At 35.0% G+C, this 21,731-nt stretch overlaps 1 protein-coding gene across 18 annotated transcripts in view; it reads left to right on the forward strand.

Moving 5' to 3' along the window:
• Positions 1-21,731, forward strand: part of LOC131438336 (sodium-dependent neutral amino acid transporter B(0)AT3) — an 81,005-nt gene that overhangs the window by 45,287 nt on the left and 13,987 nt on the right. For all 18 annotated transcript variants that reach the window (XR_009230925.1, XM_058608274.1, XM_058608280.1 and 15 more), the window contains 7 exons: positions 17,526-17,758; positions 18,301-18,875; positions 18,944-19,091; positions 19,836-20,037; positions 20,186-20,345; positions 20,405-20,567; positions 20,637-20,837. Coding sequence is in view for 17 of the 18 variants with exons in the window: in XM_058608274.1 (XP_058464257.1) it covers positions 17,526-17,758; positions 18,301-18,875; positions 18,944-19,091; positions 19,836-20,037; positions 20,186-20,345; positions 20,405-20,567; positions 20,637-20,837 (1,682 nt within the window). In the remaining variant the exon portion in view is untranslated. The remainder of the gene's footprint in view (positions 1-17,525; positions 17,759-18,300; positions 18,876-18,943; positions 19,092-19,835; positions 20,038-20,185; positions 20,346-20,404; positions 20,568-20,636; positions 20,838-21,731) is intronic.

Below are 21,731 nucleotides of genomic sequence, written 5' to 3' on the forward strand. Positions count from 1 at the left end.
AAACATCAAGTTATCGACCAATTTAATTTCTTCTATCAGACTATTTGAAAAAATCATCTTGTTGAGAATGATGTCTCATATAAATGAGAATTCAATTTTTTTACCAGATCAGTTCGGTTTTCGTCATGAACATTTGACAACTCATCAATTTGTAAGAGTAACGAACACGATAAAAGCAATAAATCTTCTGGGTTATCCACTGGAGTTGCTGTTCTAGACATAGAAAAAGCATTCTACAGTGCTTGGCACAAAGGTTTAATAGCAAAAATGTCTGATTTTCAGTTTCCTATTTATTTAATCACTTTACTTTCTCCACATTGGTGCAGTTGATTTTGCTCATTCAATAATTTCACCAGTTTGACTTGCGAATCGTTTGGATTTTCGTGGTGCAAGAGAAAAATTTTGACTTTTTTTTTTGTTCAATAATCTTTTGCTTACATATTGTACTGATTTCTCATCTTTTGTGTTTTTTAGCCTTACTATGGTTTTGTTTTCAGCAGGCTAAACGATTCATCAAATCAGTTAAAGGTGGGGAAGCCTATGATCTAATGGATGAAATAAGCACCATTTTTTGCGAATTATTTCAGAGTTATCGTTAAAAAAAAAGTTTTGCATTATACAAAACATCATTAGAACAACATTTCGTGTAAAAAAATTGAGAAATAGGTCGGTGAACAAGTATTTTCTAGGACGCGATTTAGAGAATGTGATTAGCGGTGTCCACCGTATATCAGAGCAGAATTACCAGAACAGAAAAAAATAAATCAATATAGTTGAAGTAAATGTTTTTTAGACCCCTTCGTTTATATTTGCTTTTTTTTTTAATTTCTGGTGATAACCAACAGGTAAAACTTTAGGGTTGGGTGTTTTATATGTAGAAAGTGTGTGCAAAATTTGAAATTAATTTGAAAACAATTGGACATGGAGTCTTGAAACGTGCTTTCGAGAAAAACGCGTTTAAAGTTTGAACAGAAAAAAATGTTTTTCTGGGAGGCGGGTAGAGTCTATTCATTCTTCAAATCTTATTTTTCCTTTGTATTTTTTCATAATAAAACATTCAAGAATGTTTTGTCAAATTTTCAAGTCAATCGAACTCTTGACCCTGTGCGCCGAGATCTTGCCTCTTCGCAATGTGAGATAAGGAAAGATAAAGGCCCATAATTTCCATAGTTTTGTTCGGAGTTGCTTGATCTATCGATGTTAAAACATTTCCAGGTGCCTACGGCAAGCATTGAAAATTTGTGTGGTTGACATTCAATCAGTAATGCTATGTACCACACCGATGTCCACACTTCGAAATTATACGCTCACTTGAATTATGTAAACACCCTTTAAAAAACACCATTATATATTCTCTCAACTGTGGTGATGATATTTAGTACATCTTTAATCTCATTATACAACTTTTATACAAGAACGATCCAAATGATTCGAATGCGTAAATTACAGTGCCTGGAAACAACCCCTAACCCACACTTTTATCGAACATAACAACTGTATAGTGGCCAGTTTTCATTTTCGCTTGCCTACCAATCGAAAAGAAACAATTTCCCATAATAAACCACATAGTAAATTCATTAAATTGCTTTTGCTGTTACTGGCCCTGTTTTAATGTTCCAGTATGTTTGAGTTTTGAATGCATTGTCACTTACAAGGAGGTATCAAATACCAATGTTCAAAACGTATTTACATACCAACAGATCCTTGTACATATTAGAATGACTAATGTATTTGCCTATACGCCAAAATGAAGTTGAAATATAGAGAGAGCATTCATACGATATGCGGGATACGAACTGATTGATATTAGAACGCGATTATCGCAAAACACTGCAATATGAAAAAACAATATGAAAATATATTGGATTTGAGCAAACTGGCCAAACAAAGACGAATTATTGCATTGTCGCATCAGTGTAAAGTATGGATGCCATCTCTGCTTTGGTCTAAAAAAATAATTTTGATATAAGGGAAGGGTAAGCAAAGTGGGGATATTTTGGTTTAATAATTATTTTCACTTTTCAATTGAGATATTTTTGGCGTATAAAAACTTGCATTTGTTTTCAGTAACTAATAATCCGACTAAAAACTATCAGGTGTACAACTTTGCTTCCGCCGTTTTCCGATAGGTGGCTGTACCGGCTGAGGCTGGTTGAAATACATAGATGATAATGCTTTTAAAGTGAGTGTGTACAGTGCCTAACGAATTGTCATCGCCGTTTCAGTGACAGTTTTTCTTGTTTTCGTATTATTCACGCTCGAAAATATCTGTTTATGTACCCAATTCTCGTCATTTGCGGGAAGTTTTACTTTTCTGTTACAATTCGAAAAAATGCAGCTGAAGCGCATCGAATGCTCTCAGAAACTTACGGTGATGCTGCTCTGAGTAAAAGAACGTGTCGGGAGTGGTTTCAACGTTTTAAAAATGGTGATTTCGATGTCGAAGACAAACATGGTGGTTAAAAAGAAAAAACCTTCAAAGATGAACATCTAGAAGCATTGCTTGATGATGATTCGTGCCAAACCTAAGAAGAGCTTGCCGAATCGATGGGAGTGAGTCAGCATTCCATTTCAAAACGTCTCAAGGCCCTTGGCATGATTCAGAAAGAAGGAAACTGGGTACCGTAGGAGTTGAACCCGAGGGACATCGAGCGCCGTCTATTTGTATGTGAGCTTCAACTGCTTCAAAGACGAAATCGTAAGGGGTTTTTACATCGAATCGTAACCGGTGATGAAAAGTGGGTTCGTCACGATAATGCTAAAGGCAAAAAATCATGGGGAAAGCCCGGGCATGCTACTTCGTCGAAGGCAAAACCGAATATTTACGGCGTCAAGGTTATGATTTGTATTTGGTGGGATCAGCTCGGTGTGATTTACTACGACCTCTTAAAACCGGGTAAAACCATCACAGGAGATCGCTACCGAACGCAACTGATGAGCCTTAGTCGCACGCTAAAAGAAAAGCGGCCACAATATCAATTATATTATATTATATTATATTATATTATATTATATTATATTATATTATATTATATTATATTATATTATATTATATTATATTATATTATATTATATTATATTATATTATATTATATTATATTATATTATATTATATTATATTATATTATATTATCACCCTCATTCTTGTTTACGTCCGTATCGACCGTGCGATGAACGGGTGCGAACGGGTTAATCTTGTTTTCACTCGAATGAATTCCAACGCAATTCATTTGCACAAAATAATTAAATATCAGTGAACTTCTTCAAATAAATGCTAAGTCATGATGAAATCAGTCGAATTCTTGTAATTAACCATATGCGAAACGCAAGAATGTATGTCATTTTAGTTTCGAACGATATGTGTATTCGAACATCATTCGTACGAACGAAGAGTCCCATTCTCGTTTACAGACGAATGAACGAAATGCCGTGGATTGGATTCGTCAATTTAATGTTGCGAATCAACCATTCGAATATATTGAAATATATTATTATTATTATTTTTATTATTATTATTATTATTATTATTACTATTATTATTATTATTATTATTATTATTATTATTATTATTATTATTATTATTATTATTATTATTATTATTATTATTATTATTATTATTATTATTATTATTATTATTATTATTATTATTATTATTATTATTATTATTATTATTATTATTATTATTATCATTATTATTATTATTATTATTATTATTATTATTATTATTATTATTATTATTATTATTATTATTATTATTATTATTATTATTATTATTATTATTATTATTATTATTATTATTATTATTATTATTATTATTATTATTATTATTATTATTATTGCTGTTATTATTATTATTACTGCCATCACTATACCACCGTCATGGTATTACTGCACTACCGGCTACGCAAATTGCATATATTTTCACATAAACTTCAATCCACAGACATTTTTTTATTTTTCTTTTTATATCATTTATTTTACACCGACTTCACACTCCTTTATTCTTTCGGTCACACTTATCATAAAATAGCTAAAATTTTTATCAACAGCAGCACCGTCTTTTACCAATATCACACACTAGTAGCAGACATCCGTAGCCGTTTAGTTTTCTTTATAGCGTGTACGAAATAGAACAAAGCACGAATCGTTCGTTTTGTGTTTTCTTCTTCCACCGTTCCACCACCAATATACATATTGTATATTATTGTATATATTGTAAATATATGGTGATTTGAAAACTTTGACATAGAGATAATATGGGCTTTAATTCAAATAAAGTTTTGTGAAAATCAGCATCGCAGAGAAATCGAAGTGAATTCTATTTCTGGAGTTTTCCTTTACCACTTTCGCTGCTTCCGAAACAGGAAAAGTGGGAGTAGTGCCGAATTAAGTTTTTGTGCCCACAAACTAACGAGCTCTGCAAACTGGAAGAATTTATCAGATAGTTTTATGGGAAGTTACCTGTTTTTGACCATCGTTCGTGAAAAAATTCTAATGAAATTGGTAATTTTCCACTTATCACATTTTAGCTCCGGAATAGGAAGTCGGATCCTGATAAAAGATTCTACAAATTTTGAGGAAACTACAAGACCTTACATTTGAATCTAAGTTGTTAAAATCGGTTGAGCCGTTTCAAAGAAAATTAAGTACACAGTTTTTTTTAATTTTCCCATATTACCTTATAACTCCAGAACCGCAAGTCGGATCAAATGAAATTCAATAGTTGATTATGGGACCATAAGACCATAATATAAGTGAGTGCATATTTTCTTCCATTTTTTGATACATATCATCCTATATCTCCGAAACCGGAAATCGGATCGGGATGATATTCAATAGCAGGCTATGGGACCATGAGACCTTTCATTTGAATTTCTTAGTTTACGAAAATCGGTTCAGCCATCTCTGAGAAAAGTGAGTGCATATTTCTGTTACATACATACACATATACACACATACACACACGGACGGACACACACAGACATTTACTCAGTTCGTCAAGCTGAGTCGAATGATATATGGTTAAAAAGTCGGGTTTCACAGTGATTGCATAGCCTTTTTATATGAGAAAGGCAAAAAGTATCTGTATTTGTCAACAAGCGTTTCGTTTCTCGTCGAATAAATTTTATATTGAGCTCCCCTTTTTTAAAGAACTTACTGCAGCTCTCATCCATGATTACCCTTATGACAACCTTTGAGTAGTGAAGAAAGTATCTGTGCTCTTCAAAAAGTATCGATTCCCACTTTGGTGGCGATTCGTTTAGTTGTTTCGTAGCTATGCTGAAACTTACATACACTAAAAATTTTTTTCCCTTTTCTCTGAATTCCCCGGCAAAATGGAACCAGATCTTTAAAATTATTTAAAAAAATGTACCATGCTATGTGTGAACTTTTTCGCTGCTTGAAAAATACGTGGAACAATTGGCAACTAGATAAGTTGATACACGGAAAGACCGATATCAGCATTTTGGCGAAAAAATTCTGATTTTCTGATTTTAGTTAGTTATTTTTTGAGACAACTAAAAAAATCTTACTTTTGCTAATTTAGATTTTTTAATTCTAATTCCCTTGATAATAATAAAATATTTATTGAAATGGCTATTTTTTTTAGTTGAATTCACCAATTGTCATTTTAGCTAAGGCACACTTCATATCCATTCAACTAATTTTTTAGTTGAATTAGAGAAATAAAACGTTGTTTTCAACCAACATAAATGGTTGAATTGGTTTCTGCAATTTGCAGCTATATGGCGCTCTGTCGTTGAAATAACGCTAACACCGTAATGACTACTGGTCGGCACACTACTACCGAAAAAAATTTCAGTCGCGGCTGTCTTTTCTATATTGGCAGGTATAAATACGATGTTGTATTGGAGAAAAAGACATAAGCGAAACATAAACTTCTTTTTGAACATTTTTCTTCTAAATCGCTGTTTTCTTTTTCCGACATCGCGAAATCGATTCTCTCACTGAAAACTTTGAGCACTCGGAAAATAAAAACCGAATACAAGTAGTACATCGAACGGCGTGGCCCGGAAGGTTGGAAACATCATTTGACATACAATTAGAGTGCAACATTCGAAACTCAATTCACTGTTCCGCGTAAAAACATTATTACGCACAATCGCTTCAAATGCGCACAAATAAATGAATAAATACACGTTCCACTAATAGTTTACGTAATTTTTAGATACCGGTTTAGAAATTTATATATGGATATATCGTAACACATGCGTAAAACATCTAAACAATTTGCAAGCAGTTTCAACAAGACTGTCCCTTTTAGCTTTTTAATGGATTGTTTTGTTTTGACACTTCTCATGAATTTTGTGGCTAATAAACTGGTGATAGATAAATAGAAACAAATTTTCTGATTTTAAAAACAAAATTAGTTGTCAATGAGAATTTCGTGTTGGATTGAAATATTGCTGGTTTGTGTCCAGAATATTCGCCAACTAAACACATTCTCTAAAAATAAGAGTTTTTTTCAGCAAATAAATTCTCAGTTTTAACTAATTTTATAGTTATTTTGGAAATTTTGTTGTTAAAATCAACTAATTCAAAAACAGTAATACGAATTAGGCGCAGAGCTAATTTCGGTCGTTCCGTGTAGGTACTAGTAACGTTCCGAGTTCCAAGTTCCGATCACCAAATAGAACGATGTACCCTAAAGTTATTCTATAGTTACGTAGAACAGCAGATGTCATTTCAATCGTATTATGTATATCTCACATAAATTATCCTCGCTTAAAAGCCTATTCGCACTATTCCGAGACGACCGGGACGGGACCATCCGGGACTATCCGGGACGTTTTTTTTCCTTATCAGCAATAACTAAGCTGCCGGCGTGTGCATGTATTGGAATTCCGGATAAAATCCATTTGGTTGCCACCGATATTCCTCGCCGAGTTACTCCCGACGCCGACGGTGCGAAAAACGCGGCGAGGAATATCGGCGGTAACCAAATGGATTTCATCCCGGATCCGCGATTCCAATATATGCATACGCCGGCAGCTCAGTCATCGCCGATGAGGAAAAAAACGTCCCGGATAGTCTCGGATGGTTCCGTCCCGGTCGTCCCGAAATAGTGCGAATAGCGTTTAAGTCGGATACAATGGCGTACAATTATTACCTTTCAGTTCTAAATGAAGCCGTATGATGTAAACCCATTTCATTGCGTATTACAGTTAAAAGCGTCATAGAGTACTGCCCTACATTTACATTTCTCACAACTCTATTTTTCATGGTCATACCGGCTCTAAGCACGTAATATTATCGCCGAGTCACTCTCACAACTAAAGGATTCTATTTTTAACCCATAGCACATTTCGCTAGCTACAGACCACCTCCAATATAATAAATACATCATTATTATTGTTATTTTACAAAGGATCAACAAATATTCGCAGAATTGCAGCAACAAACATACCGTTATAGCTATCTTTTCTTTTGAACTTGAACTTGTTTACCGTCATACATTTACTATACTGTTGTAAATACTGCATGAAATCCTTATTAACCTGGAAAAATACACGGCTCTATAATTGTGAGTGTGTGTGGAAAGGCTGAGCATTGTTGAATCGGATAGCATATGACGAAGTTGCGTGCAACAAATAACATCTTTTCTGACACGTTTTAGTGGAAACCATTTGTGGCAGATTTTCCTCAAATCAATGGGCTTTCTGTTTAACTAAATAATCCCGGCCGTATGCATTTTTTTTTATTCAATAATATAATGTTTAAGGCACACTGCTTAACCTCTAAGATGCCAAGGGCTTTTACTAATTCCAATTAACGAATAACTTAAAACTAGAGTTGTATCATTGGGTAATGTCATATTTGAGTCGCAGTGGTCGACTTTGGCAGATCCAGCCTCGGCATTGGCAGTGGCCGTTGAATTGAATATTGCAGTCTTCCATACGGCATTGGTGATTTAATATTTATTGCTTTCCCTTCTTTACGATTATTATATTTAATAGATGAAATTGATAACCCATTAATTACTTTAAAAGCTATTGGTTATCAATGATATTGAGGATATGAATATTCAAATTTTAATAACTTAGAATTTGATTCATATATAATCCCTTCAAATGAACTAAATACTCCATGTTGGCCGCATTCTTCGGTCCGTGTGAGTCCGCGGAAAACACCCCCAGGTTACGAATACCCGCCGGGTGGCCCGCATGCTGTTGATAAACTAGAGCGCCGGCCGTATGCATTGCTTCCGTCGAATGATGCAATACTCAGCTGCCTGGTCGGAAATTAGAGATAAAGTTCTTTTACTTTCTCCTTCTTCCGGAGAAATTTCTTTTAGTTAATAACGTTTACATTTAAAAAATTGACCTTTTTCGGATGGTGATAAAAAAAGCTAAGACAGATTGGTTAACCGAAACATTCGCAATGGCGGACGAAAGCATGCGTGTAGACATGTTATTCAGTTCTTTCTTTGTTTTATTTATCAATACCTCCTTAGTTTTCGCGACATAATTGTTGGAGTAGATCTTGCGCTTCAGCTTGGCCAAGAAATTCTAGATGGGACCCAGTTGAAAGACGTTGAACGGGTTCGCCGATTTGGGTAGGGGCAGAAAGATCCATGAAATATTGGGTGTGCACAGAAAATTATTACTACAGATCATTAAATTTCGCAATATATAAAACATTTTTATAAAGAAAACGGAGAGATTAGAGCAAACAAAAAGCAACCAAATAAGCAAGTTTAGTTTCTTTTTCGAATGTTTTGACAACGATCACAAACATTTTCCTTACTTTTGCAGTAATAACCAATACTCGAAAGTAGTAAGGTATAGCACATATTACATTGTAGTAAATTAGTTTAAAATTGTAGTAACTTAGTAAAGAAATATGAACGCTTACGGAAACGAACTACAGATATAACATCAAAAAGTGTTATATCATAAGATATTTCTAGAAAATTTTCAAATATTTATTCCAGTTGCCAAAATATTGAGAGGGCATATCCACTCCAATCAATCTTTTGGATGGGCAAAATTGATGGATTTATTGGAGTCCTGAATATTCCGTATTCCACGCAATCCTTGTTTATTTTTTTGTTCAAACCGCTCAATCTTCTCTAAAAGAAATTGATATCAAATAAAGTTTAGAGGTTCGCCTCTTGTTATGGAACTAATTGATTTCGAGAAAGGTCTGGTATAAGGAGTGTATCGAAAATAAGGATGCAAAAATTTGGGCTCAAGCGTCCACAAAATGTGATGCAACACTTGTCCGAAACTTGATGAAGAGCGCTCGATGAAAAGTTCGAAAATTCATGGAGAAGCCGATGCATCCTCAGAAAGTAACGGCGCACAGTCTTCGAAGATCGAATATCAGTCGAAATTTGGATGTCGTTTGGCTCCTCGGAGCTGTGATTTGACACCGTTAGACTATTATCTTTGGGGTCTGTCAAAGATAAGTGTTATGTGGACAAGCCAGAGACAATTCAAGGACAACATTCGTTCAGCCATAGCTGAAATAAAGCTGCACACAATCGGAAATGTACTAAAAAACTGGACCGACCGTATGGCGTACTGCAAGGCCAGCCGAGCCGGCCATTGGAGTATGAAATTATATGCCACAATAAACCGGGAGGATTGTACTTTAATATGAAAAAATAAATTTTGAAATCGGATGAATCGTTTGTGTTGTATTGTATGTTAAAAAAAAGTTTCATGGCGGATTCTGTACATTTCATTATTTCCTGCTGTGTGCAGAAAAAAATAATGAAAGTTACATGACATGTAATTAAATAGTAGTATAAAGTAGATAACAGTTGAATGGAAAATCAAATTTAAAAGCATTATTGATGTAAAATTAAATTGATATGCATTGATTTGACAATGAATAATACTGTATATTAAAAAAAACCTTGTTTAATCCACCTAGTGGTGTTATGATACCTTTCTCATATTACTTATATTTTCAAAAATATTACTTTAAAATTCTGTAAAAAATTTTTTTTCAATCTTGAATAAAACAAGAAACTTACTTCGAGTATAAACTAACCAGTTCTTCCAACCCGAAACTGGACCAGAAAGTGGTACCTCTAATCAGAAAGAACAAATCAATGTCAATACGTGATTTGTCCAAAAAAGCAGGAACGAGTGTCGGAATGAACCAGCGTATCAAGAGTCGAAATCACCTAAAGACCTACAAGAAGCAGAAAATCTCGAAACAAAGTGTAGAACAAAAGAAACGAGCAGCAACAAGGGCCTGGAAATTGTATTCGCGTCTTTTACAGTGTCCCGATACATGTGTTTTGATGGACGATGAGACCTATGTAAAGGAGGACTCAAAAACCCTTCCAGGTCCACAATATTTTACTGTCGTCGTTGGGAAGAATGTGAGCGATGCGGACAGGTCGATCAAGTGGAGAAATTCGGTCGAAAGATAATGGTATGGCAAGCAATATGTTCCTGTGGTTTGAAGTCAACCTCTAAATGCAGAAATCTATCGATCTGAGTGTCTACAGAAGAGATTGCTGTCTTTATATACGAAGCATAGTACATCTCCACTGTTTTGGCCGGATTTAGAGTCGGCTAACTATTCTCAATTGGCTTGCGGAAAAGGATATAAATTTCGTTGAGAAAAATATCAATACACTAAATTGCACTCAGCTTCGACCAATCAAACGTTACTAGGCAATCGTGAAGAGGGTCTTCAAGAAGACTGGTAAGGCAGCTGGGAACATGCAGGAGTTCCAAAAATTTGGGCTCAAGCGTCCACAAAATGTGATGCAACACTTGTCCGAAACTTGATGAAGAGCGCTCGATGAAAAGTTCGAAAATTCGTTATCATGGAGAAGCCGATGCATCCTCAGAAAGTAACGGCGCACAGTCTTCGAAGATCGAATATCAGTCGAAATTTGGATGTCGTTTGGCTCCTCGGAGCTGTGATTTGACGCCGTTAGACTATTATCTTTGGGGTCTGTCAAATATAAGTGTTATGTGGACAAGCCAGAGATTCAAGCATTGAAGGACAACATTCGTGCAGCCATAGCTGAAATAAAGCTGCACACAATCGAAAATGTACTAAAAAACTGGACCGACCGTATGGCGTACTGCAAGGCCAGCCGAGCCGGCCATTGGAGTATGAAATTATATGCCACAATTAACCGGAAGGATTGTACTTTAACATGAAAAAATAAATTTTGAAATCGGATGAATCGTTTGTGTTGTATTGAATGTTAAAAAAAGTTTCATGGCGGATCCTGTACATTTCATTATTTTCTGCTGTGTGCAGAAAAAAATAATGAAAGTTACATGACATGTAATTAAATAGTACTATAAAGTAGATAACAGTTGAATCGAAAAAATTCTAAAAAATTTTAAAATTCTGTGAAGAATTTTTTTTTCAATCTTGAATAAAACAAGAAACTTACTTTGGGTATAAACTAACATAACCTTGTCAATGTATAAAAAGTTATGTCAAGTTAATAAAAACCTAGTAAGTAACTAATATCTTGGCTACAAATTGAATCAGTTTTAAGCCAAATCTAGAAGAGTTTTATTTTTTTTTTTGCATCGTCGCTCTAAACGACGGCGTGAAATTAAATAGCAACCTATGGGACTACGAGATTTTTTATTTATGAGTGACATTATTTGACACATATTCACACACATACACGCACAGACACATACATTGCTCAGCTCGATGAACTGTGTCGAATGATATAGAAAGCTTAGCACTCTGGTCCAATTTTTACTAGTCAATTTTTCAAGTGATTGCATAAACTTTCTATAGGAGAATATCTTTTAATAACACCAACAAGCAGGTACAAATTAAATAAAAGAATTAGAAATTTACATTTTTTCAATCTGAAAAATATAGATTTAAATGTGCAACTCTGCAACAACACACGAAATTAAACAAAGCACGCTGCGAACGGTACAAAGCCACACGTACCGTCGCTTACTAGTTTTGCATTGTAATTTTGAATGACGATTTGAATGTTTTGACACTCGTCGCCCTATAATTTCGGAAACGAAAGTCGGATCAAGATGAAATTGCACAGTATATTTAAAGGCAATGAGAGCTTTAATTTGTCGTGGAAATCGGTTGAACCGTTGCTGAGAAATCGAAGTGAGTTTCGTTTTCGGAGATTTTCTGCACTATTATCGGTGCTTTCGGATGCAGAAACCGGGGACTAGTAGTTCCAAAGAAAGTTTTATATATTCATTAAGATTTTCCAATAAGATGAATTTAGCACCAAGTTTTATAAAAATGTGTACCTTGTATCGCCATGGCTTGTGAAAAAATACTCATGAACTTGAAAATTTTCACTAATCGCACTGTAATGCCGGAACCGGAAGTCGGATCTGGATGAACTCTTCGAGGACTTTTTTAAGGATTTTAAGACCTTTTATTTGATTCTTAGTTTGTGAAACTCGGTTAGAAAATTCGCGAGATAATTGAGTGCGCATTTATATATATAAAAAAACAGTGGAAAAAGTGTGTGTAGCTAATGTTCTCTGGTATGCGTGGACCGACCTACAAATGATTTTTTTTTGCTCGAAAGGTGACATTTATGTGGAGGTTTTAGGGTATAGTACATAAGGAAAATCCGTCGGGAAAGTAGAGAAAAACTAGAAAATTAGTTCAAGTGAAATTGGAAATTTTCCACTCAATGCATGCTAGATCTCCGATGATTGTTTGGTGTGTATGGAGTTGTGAAATGCTGTCTGACTATAGACCAAAATATGAATACTAGATTGTTAATAAAATCATTTGGCGCCAAACGAGCTGATCTGTGCGAAAATTTCACTGAGTCTACTTCATTCACGTGTTTCTTTATTTCGAATCACATGTTCCGTTAAGTAAGGGCGCCAAATGAACAGCCTAAAGCATCCATTTTCCGATATATGAATTTGGTTTCAATGTCGTCAAATCAAATTATAGAACGACTATAAGAAAAGAAAGTGATTAACGTTTTTTTAATGATTCGTTGTTCCTAAAACTCCAGAGATGAAAATCCTCTATATATATATATATATATATATATATATATATATATATATATATATATATATATATATATATATATATATATATATATATATATATATATATATATATATATATATATATATATATATATATATATATATATATATATATATATATATATATATATATATATTTATATATATATTATTTCTGTCACAATGTTTAATTACCACCGTTATCTCAAACACCAAAACTATTCGGTTCTCTACTTTTTAGAACATTTCCATTCGAATTAGAAAGATGTTTTCTGTTGGTTTTTCGGCTTAAATTTTTCATATGCATTTCCCATGCTATACCTTTGAAGAATTCTTTGGACGAGATTTTGTATAAATTTTTCTCGAAACGACCTTCAAATTTGGTCAATCGCTTGAAATTGCAAGTTCGGTTATTTATTTGAGTCCAAACGTCTTTAATTGGCCCAAACACGATCCAATTTGTATCCACCCAGAGTACTTCGAAATTTCAAATTATTTGCGTTTGAGTGGCTATGAACAGTCCAACCCGAGTAAAGTCTAACATCAAAATTAGAACAAATTGATATTTGATTATGATAGTAACATCAGATTGAAATCCTAATATGATATCGACTCATAAAATTTTCAATTAATATCACATTGTGTTATCATTTTGCTGTTTAATGGCAAAAAAGGAATAAAGGCAAAAGTTTTGTGAAACTCAAAAAATGAAAATATTAAAATCAACAACTTAGTGAATCCATTGAAATTGAGCATATTTCAAATGGCAGCACAAAAATACAAAGTTAAGTTTCAATGGAAGAATTGTCTGGGAGGCATTAGATAAATTGGCGATCATCGGTACCACGTTTGTCTGAAGCAGGTCAATCTGAATAGTGGCTTTGCCATTTCCATCTCGCTGAACGTCTGCCGTAGAAGGAGCTTATTTCAGAATTTGATATGAGAAATATATTTGACGTCATCGACTTCCTTCTAGATACGTTAAGTATAATGTTTCGATATTTGTAATCATACGACGCCGCGAAGTTCATTCCAAAGTTTTTTGATCATTATTTTCAGTGTATTTAGAAATCGGGGACCTGGATGTCGAAAATAATCTACTCGCCAAACCCGGTCTGAAAATACCCATAACTTTATATCCAACAGTATGGAAAAATTCATTGTTTACGAAGTTCGAACATCGAACGTTGAATGTCTCAGATTTCAGAACCTAGAGCTAATTCTTAATAATACTTTAGTGGCTTAGAGGAGCCACCAAGAAAATATTTGTTTAATTTTCCAATATAAATCGAAAGCTTGTTGTTTTACCTTGAAAGTTTCGCGAAGACTAAAGCGTCGAAAATAAAATCGGTTTGGTAAATCGTGAAAGAAAAAGTAAACAAAGAGAAACGGTCATTTGCAGTTAGGCCCTTTTGTCGTGGGACGGTCGAAATGATCTGGAATACCTTATGGCCGGATTCCTAATTCACGTTTCCTGTGTTGTAGAAGACTTCACTGTAAAACGTTCGGTCTTCAGAGCCTCTAAATTCACATTTCAAAGTGATTAGATGTGCGAGTTGTGTGAGATCAAGTAGTTAACTCAATTTAATGTTATAATGTTTGAATGCTACAGCTTTGGATATGAGAAGGACAAAGAGAACATTTTCATACTGTGCTCAAATAGCCACACTGCTATTCACGGTGGATGCGGGATGGAAGCGACGCAACGAGTGTGCACTGACAGAAACTACCTTCATACGACTTTGTGAACCAACACTGCTTGTCATATAACCGAACATTTTCCGTCCCTTTATAGCAAGCACTTACAGTCCATAGCAATCGCAAAAAGTTCGCATTCCAAATCACCTAAGTTTGAAACCAATTCTCTCCGCGGTAGTGTTGGAAAATGGTATGAAAGCTTTTTTTCTTGCTTGCGACTAAAATGGAGATTGCATAAAATCTTTTTTCTTGCTTGCGAGTAATATCGCCTAAATGTATACTATCCCGGACCTTTTTTGGCAGTTCTATTTTTAGATTATGCTCGTGATGAGTCATTTCGAGAAAATCTACATCATATTAAGTTTTCAATGTGCTTTCACTGAGAGCAGAACTAGTTTCCAGTTTGATGTCACACAGCATTTTTTTTGCTTTCAATTTTGATCTTTTAACCGTTAAAACGACCAAAACGATAGCAAATTAAGTAATCGATATATACGAACAGCACAACATCAAATTGAGTTTTCTTTTTGACCTCACACTTTACTCGGGAATATACTCGAACCATCCCGGTTCCCTTCTGTTATTAAGTAACATCGATGAAACCGAGATTTGGAAACTCATCGTCATGTTTTGCCTATTCGAACGATTCACTCTCTTGCTAAGGTAGGTTTAGGAAAAAATAAAGAAGGTACAGGAATAAGTGCAGAAAGTACAAAACCAAGTACAGAAATGAGAGAAACAAGTACAAGAAGTACTGGCACAAGTGCAAAGAGTGCAGTAAAGGGTACAGAATGTGCAGATGGTACAAATATAAGTACAGAAGTTACAGGACCAAATACAGAAAATACTGGAGCAGGTACAGAAAGTACAGGAACTAATTTTGAAACAAACACAGAAAGTACAGGAACAAACACACAAATTACAGAAACTAGCACACAAAGTACAAAATAAAATGGCCGAAAATCGAAGAACAAGTACAGACAAAAGTTTAAAGTTCAAAAGGTAATCGCAAATGTTGTCGAGGCAGCAATCTTGAATGGCAAATTAGAAAAAGAAAAAGTTTTCATTCCTCGCATTCCAATGATGCCTACTGATATGTCATTTCAACTTGAACGTCATTTTCTCATCCGTTTAACTTTCCCGTTACCGTTAATAATCGTTATGAGTCTGTAGCGTGGATTTAAAGTTTTTTCAGATGGAAAATTGTATGTTGCCTGTACACTTTTCGGCAAACCATGGGTTTTATATATTTTGTTCTGTTGTTCACGATATAAAAAGGTTGGGGCCACTATCATAGAGCATTATAATGATTTTTTCTTCAATAGTGATTGAAATTGAGAAGTAGTTTTGATTTTTTACATCTAATCTAATATTATTGCGCTACAAAGTGTGCAGATGTCCGCTAGTTTTTTAATCAATTTGCACATATTTCCTTGTAATTCCGAAACCGGAAGTCGGATCCAAATAAAATTCAAGAAAATTGTATAAAGTCATAACACCTTTCATTTGAATCTAAATTTGTAAATCACCTCTGAGAAACGTGTGTGACTATTTTTTCTTTTTTTGGTGCATATCACCCTGTAATTCCGGAATCGGAAGTCGGATCCAAATGAAGCTCAGGAACTTTATATGGGACCTTAAGACCTTTCATTTGAATCTAAGTTTGTGAAATTCGGTTCAGCCATCCCTGAGAAAATTGAGTGACATTATTTGTCACATAAACACATACGTATGTATGTACACACATACACACATACACACACATACAGACAGACATTTTGTGATCTCGACGAACTGAATCGAATGGTATATGATACTCGTCCCTCCGAGCCTCGGCTGTAAAGTCGGTTTCACAGCGATTGCATAGCCTTTCTATATGAGAAAGGCAAAAAAGTAAAAACGCTTTGTTCTACTTTCAAAGTATATTGAAAAATAAAGAATTTCAAAATAACTCTCCATTCAATTGCCTGCTCCAAATGTTTGCATGAAAATTGATGTAAATTCACACAAAAATGTCTGTGTGTACAGAATAAATATTCGCGTTCTACTCGATTCATATAGTCCAATAGTATTTCAATAAATGCACAACGTTTTAATCTTATCACTAGTGGAAATTCGATTATTTATTCTTGTTTCTTTAGGAAACACTACTCCTACGCAGATAGAAATAATATGTGAATTTACATTTTTTACATGCACTTATTTGGATCATAAAATTGAGTATAAAGTCACTTCACAGTTTTCTATTGTTTAAAATACTTTGAAAACAAAACTAAGCGGTTATTAAAATATACAGTCTTATTCATTGAAAAAGCAATGCATTTCAATATAGTTTTAGATTAATGATACATTTCAATCAATTCTTGTATTCAACCTTTGTGTGTTTGTTTTGCATATGATTTTTGGGAAAAAGTCGTAACATGTGTAGAATGTTTTGAGTACTATCATAGACATAAACGAATATTCTTTGCATATCAGCTATGTAGTTCGATATATATTGAATCGAATACAAATTTAAAGAGAATTTTCTTTCTTCCCTTCCTTCTACTGCCTTTTCTTAGTATTCGAACAGATTCGTAATTCGTCTACTACTTGTAGGTTTCTTCAGTGTCTGAATCAGAATAGATGTGCATAACTTTACAATCTTTTTAAATTAGATAGCTAGTTTGTTTATACGCTAGCTATCATTAACGGTAGATGAATCTTATCTTATTCGAAAGCATTAGCACTAAATGAAAGCATAATTATTTTCTTGTAAACAAATAATTAATAAAACATTGTCAATCAGATACTTCCAGAAATTCATTACCTTTTCCTTCTATTCGATAGGCGCTTTCCTGATTCCGTTTATGATCATGTTGATTCTGGAAGGCATTCCTCTTTTCCTGATAGAATTAGGAATGGGCCAACGGATGCGGTTAGGTGCACTGGGCGTGTGGAACACGATTCATCCCTGGCTAGGTGGCATTGGCATTTCCTCTTGCATCGTTACACTTTTCGTCGCGATCTACTATAATGTGATTATTACCTGGTGCTTTTACTACTTCTTCAACAGCTTTCGGGTAAGTAACGCCTTAAGGTATACTTGTCGTGCGCAGTGCATTGTTCTCACAGGCGTATGCGCGTATATATTTTTTACACGTTACGAGTGAAAAGGTTCCATGGTATAGCGGTTATTACATCTACTTTACGCACGAAAGGTTTCAAGTTCGACCCTGGATGGACTCGTGTTTTTTTATATTCCGCGATTCAATTTTGGCAACATAATCGTTGGATTATGATGTTTGATTTTGGTATATGAGACAAATATCATGCATATAACTCAACCGATTGCAACTGTTGCAAATAACAATAGCTTAAAATTTTCAAACAAATCTCTATATTTGCATAGACCTATCGATCACATTTTGACAACAATTCTTCGCTTAACTACTCTAAAAGCATAGAAAAATACTAAAAGATATAACCGCAATAGAAAAAAACTGGAAAACTCGAAATTAACAAATACTAAGTTCTTTTGTTTAAATAAGTGAAGATCAATTGAAACGTTTTCCCGTATATATGTATAATTAAACAATTAAACACATATATTTCCCATTTTAAGGTCACTCTTCCGTGGGCTGTATGTCCACAGCTCAACGGCACCGATGTGCCTGAGTGCGAGCGGTCCTCAGAAACCGCTTACTTCTGGTATCGAACGACTCTGGATGCATCACCAAGCATCGAAGAGCCAGAAGGATTTAAATGGTGGATCGTGCTATGTTTGATGCTGTCTTGGACGGTAGTGTTCTTCATCGTGATGAAGGGCATCCAAAGTTCGGGCAAGGTGGTCTATTTCACCTCTCTTTTCCCGTACATCGTGCTGACAATCTTCTTTATCAGAGGAATCACACTAAAAGGCGCCGGCGCCGGACTTATGCACATGTACACTCCGAAAGTTGAGAAATTACTGGAACCGACGGTTTGGTTGGACGCAGCAACGCAGGTGTTTTATTCGTTCGGACTGGCCTTCGGATCACTGATAGCATTTGGAAGCTATAATACCCCAAAGAATAACTGCGTTCGGGATGTAATCCTGGTATCGGTGTGTAACGCCATAACGGCCATTTATGCCAGCGTAGTGATATTCGCTATCCTAGGGTATAAAGCGACGGTTGGCGTTGACAGATGTATCTCAGTGTAAGTTGTTTCGTAGATATTGAAGCGAAGCTCTTTAGTTTATGACAAGTTTTTTTTAAATACTGCAGAAATAAAGGAATTTTAGTAAAACACGGAGTACTACCGTCAGTCCACGTCGACAATGTGGAATACGAACAGGCCATGCACGGACTTGATCCAGTGGCGTCAGCAAATTGGACGCTAGAACATTGCAGTTTAGAAAATCAGCTAGATAGTGTAAGTACACAGCAAATAATGAATAGCACAAAGTATTTTAATTATTTCAACTTTTTTTTTTAATAGAAAAATTGCATTCGGTAAAGGGAATAAGTTCTCACTTTTTTAGTATTTGACGCTATTTTCATATTTGCACACTTGAGAGAATTGTAAAATACATCTGATGTGTCGTTGTGTTCGTAAAACAAAGGCAAGAAGATAATCAGTTGAGCGTGCTCCGCAGGTGACTTTTTTGCGGCATTGCTTTATAAATCGAAGCGCTGCCTAAAAACATTTACTTTCATAAGTGTGCAATGAACCTTCACTACAGTTTCCCATGCATAGGAAAAGGTTAAAATTAGCGACATTGACTTAAGTGCAAAAGAATTCCGAAGAAATGAAAACACTGAAACGATTGATTTTTTAAAACGCACGTACAGTTTCAAATAACGTTGATTTTTAGTATTTCCATTGACAGGGACGTTCGTAAACAATTGTAGCATTGAATTAATAAATCGGTAGCCAAATGCAGGGTGGAAATTTATTCCGCTACCAATCATTTGATTCAAAGTAAACACTGAAATAAGATCCACGTTAATTATGCCCAACGCCTTTACATTAATCGGATCACCTATTTGTTTCCACCGGTGCGTCAAATAACACACGTTGAAACTCTACTAATCTCTTTCATGTGCCATTTAATTATTGCTTCCATGATGCGAATATTGAATCCATATATCTTGTTTCACGACACATACTCAACAGGCTGCTGAAGGAACTGGGCTTGCGTTCATCGTTTTCACCCAGGCCATTGTGCAACTGCCGGGCGCTCCATTCTGGGCGGTGCTCTTCTTCACGATGCTCTTATCACTGGGATTGGGCTCGCAAATTGGTATTCTGGAAGGAATGCTGTGTACGATATTCGATATCGATATCTTTAAGCGGATTAGAAAGCCGTACGTTACTGGTAAGTACCAAATACACATCTTCAGGCAAGATGCAGGTAGATAATTTCATTAATTTACGGTCATTTTTGGAAAATCTTCATTTTCAAAAATGAGCACTGTTTTCACTTGGAATGATCTGATTGCCTTGGCATTCATTCTGCCAAACAGGTGTCGTTTGTGTAATTTGTTTCAGCGTGGGCTTGATTTTTACGACCGGAGCGGGCGAATATTGGCTCAAAATGTTCGATTCATTCGCCGGAACGATTGGATTGGTTGTTGTGGCCCTCATGGAAACTATCGCGGTGATCTACATCTACGGACATAAAAAGTATATTCTGAAAATTTTCTTTCGAAAATGTTTTTCAATATATTCACGTGAACTTGTAGGTTTACGGAGGACATCTATCAAATGACTGGAACTCGACCGGGTTTCTACTGGCAGATGACCTGGAGGTACATCGGACCGGTCATCATGTTCGGGATTCTGCTATCGTCTATTCTGAGTATGATACTGAGGAATCCAACGTATGCAGCATGGAACGGCGAACTGGTATGTTCAATGAGAATAAAACTCGAACGTTTTGTGTAGCGTTTAATTTTCAACTACCGTCACCCCTAGGGTATCACTGAAAACAAATCGTATCCTGACTGGGTGATGAGCATTGCACTTGCAATGATTTGTGCGTCTGTGCTTCCGATGCCATTGGTGTTCCTGCTGCGACGGTTCCAGATCCTCAAGGTGGACCTGGATATCCATCAAGGCTCGATCCGGCGTAACGAAACGACTGCCTCCACTAAGGAGATGATTGACGAGGACGATGTAAGTACTAGTGACAAGTATACACTACTTAGGCACCAACTGACGAAAAGACATTATAAGATAGCAACGGAAGGATTTTTCTTCTCTGTTTCCTCATTCAATGAGACAATTTTACAGACCTGCCAGAGATAAAGTCACACAACTAGATCATAATTTTATTTGTTTTCCAACGATAAAAACGAATTCCCTTTATTTCTCTTTGTTTGGTACAAATAATTTATTAAGGGCTTTGTATTCGCTTGTACATGATATGTACATTATCTTGTTTAATTTTACATATAATTTTCGAATGCTCTGCGATAAAAATACAGTTACAAACAACAAAACAAACGAAAATCATGAAAGGTTGCAAACTTTACCATATTGACAAATGTAGACTTCTCGAATTATTCAAGGGATCAATTCCGAACAGCTATGTTTGATGTGGGATTTTACCATTTCATATGAAAAATAAAATCATTCGATGATTGAATCAATAAAGAATGTAAAGTACCCTTCAAGCGGAACCTACTTAAATTGAAATAAATACTAAATTTATACGTATAAATTCTCCTAAATATCATCTGAATTTACTTTACTTGTTTTCCATATTCCTGCCAGCGATTGAATTGAAATAAACAAATTGGTTTAACGCGTTCTAATTGTTTCATGGTTCATATAGTTGTAGCTTTTCAATCCCCGGTGAAGATATTTTGACATTCCACATTCGATTACTTTACTTTACACAACTTTTCATATCTCAAAACAAGAAAAACACTCAATTGAAAATGAACTTTTTTTTAACTCTTCATGATGAATCTGTACGTAGTAAGGGAATCCTTTAAGTTGTAGTCAAATAACACAAAAATCGTGACCACTATGTAACACCCAAATGAATCGCAAATTGATGGATAT

This window comes from Malaya genurostris, chromosome 3 (assembly GCF_030247185.1).
Source record: "Malaya genurostris strain Urasoe2022 chromosome 3, Malgen_1.1, whole genome shotgun sequence".
Classification (NCBI taxonomy): domain Eukaryota; kingdom Metazoa; phylum Arthropoda; class Insecta; order Diptera; family Culicidae; genus Malaya; species Malaya genurostris.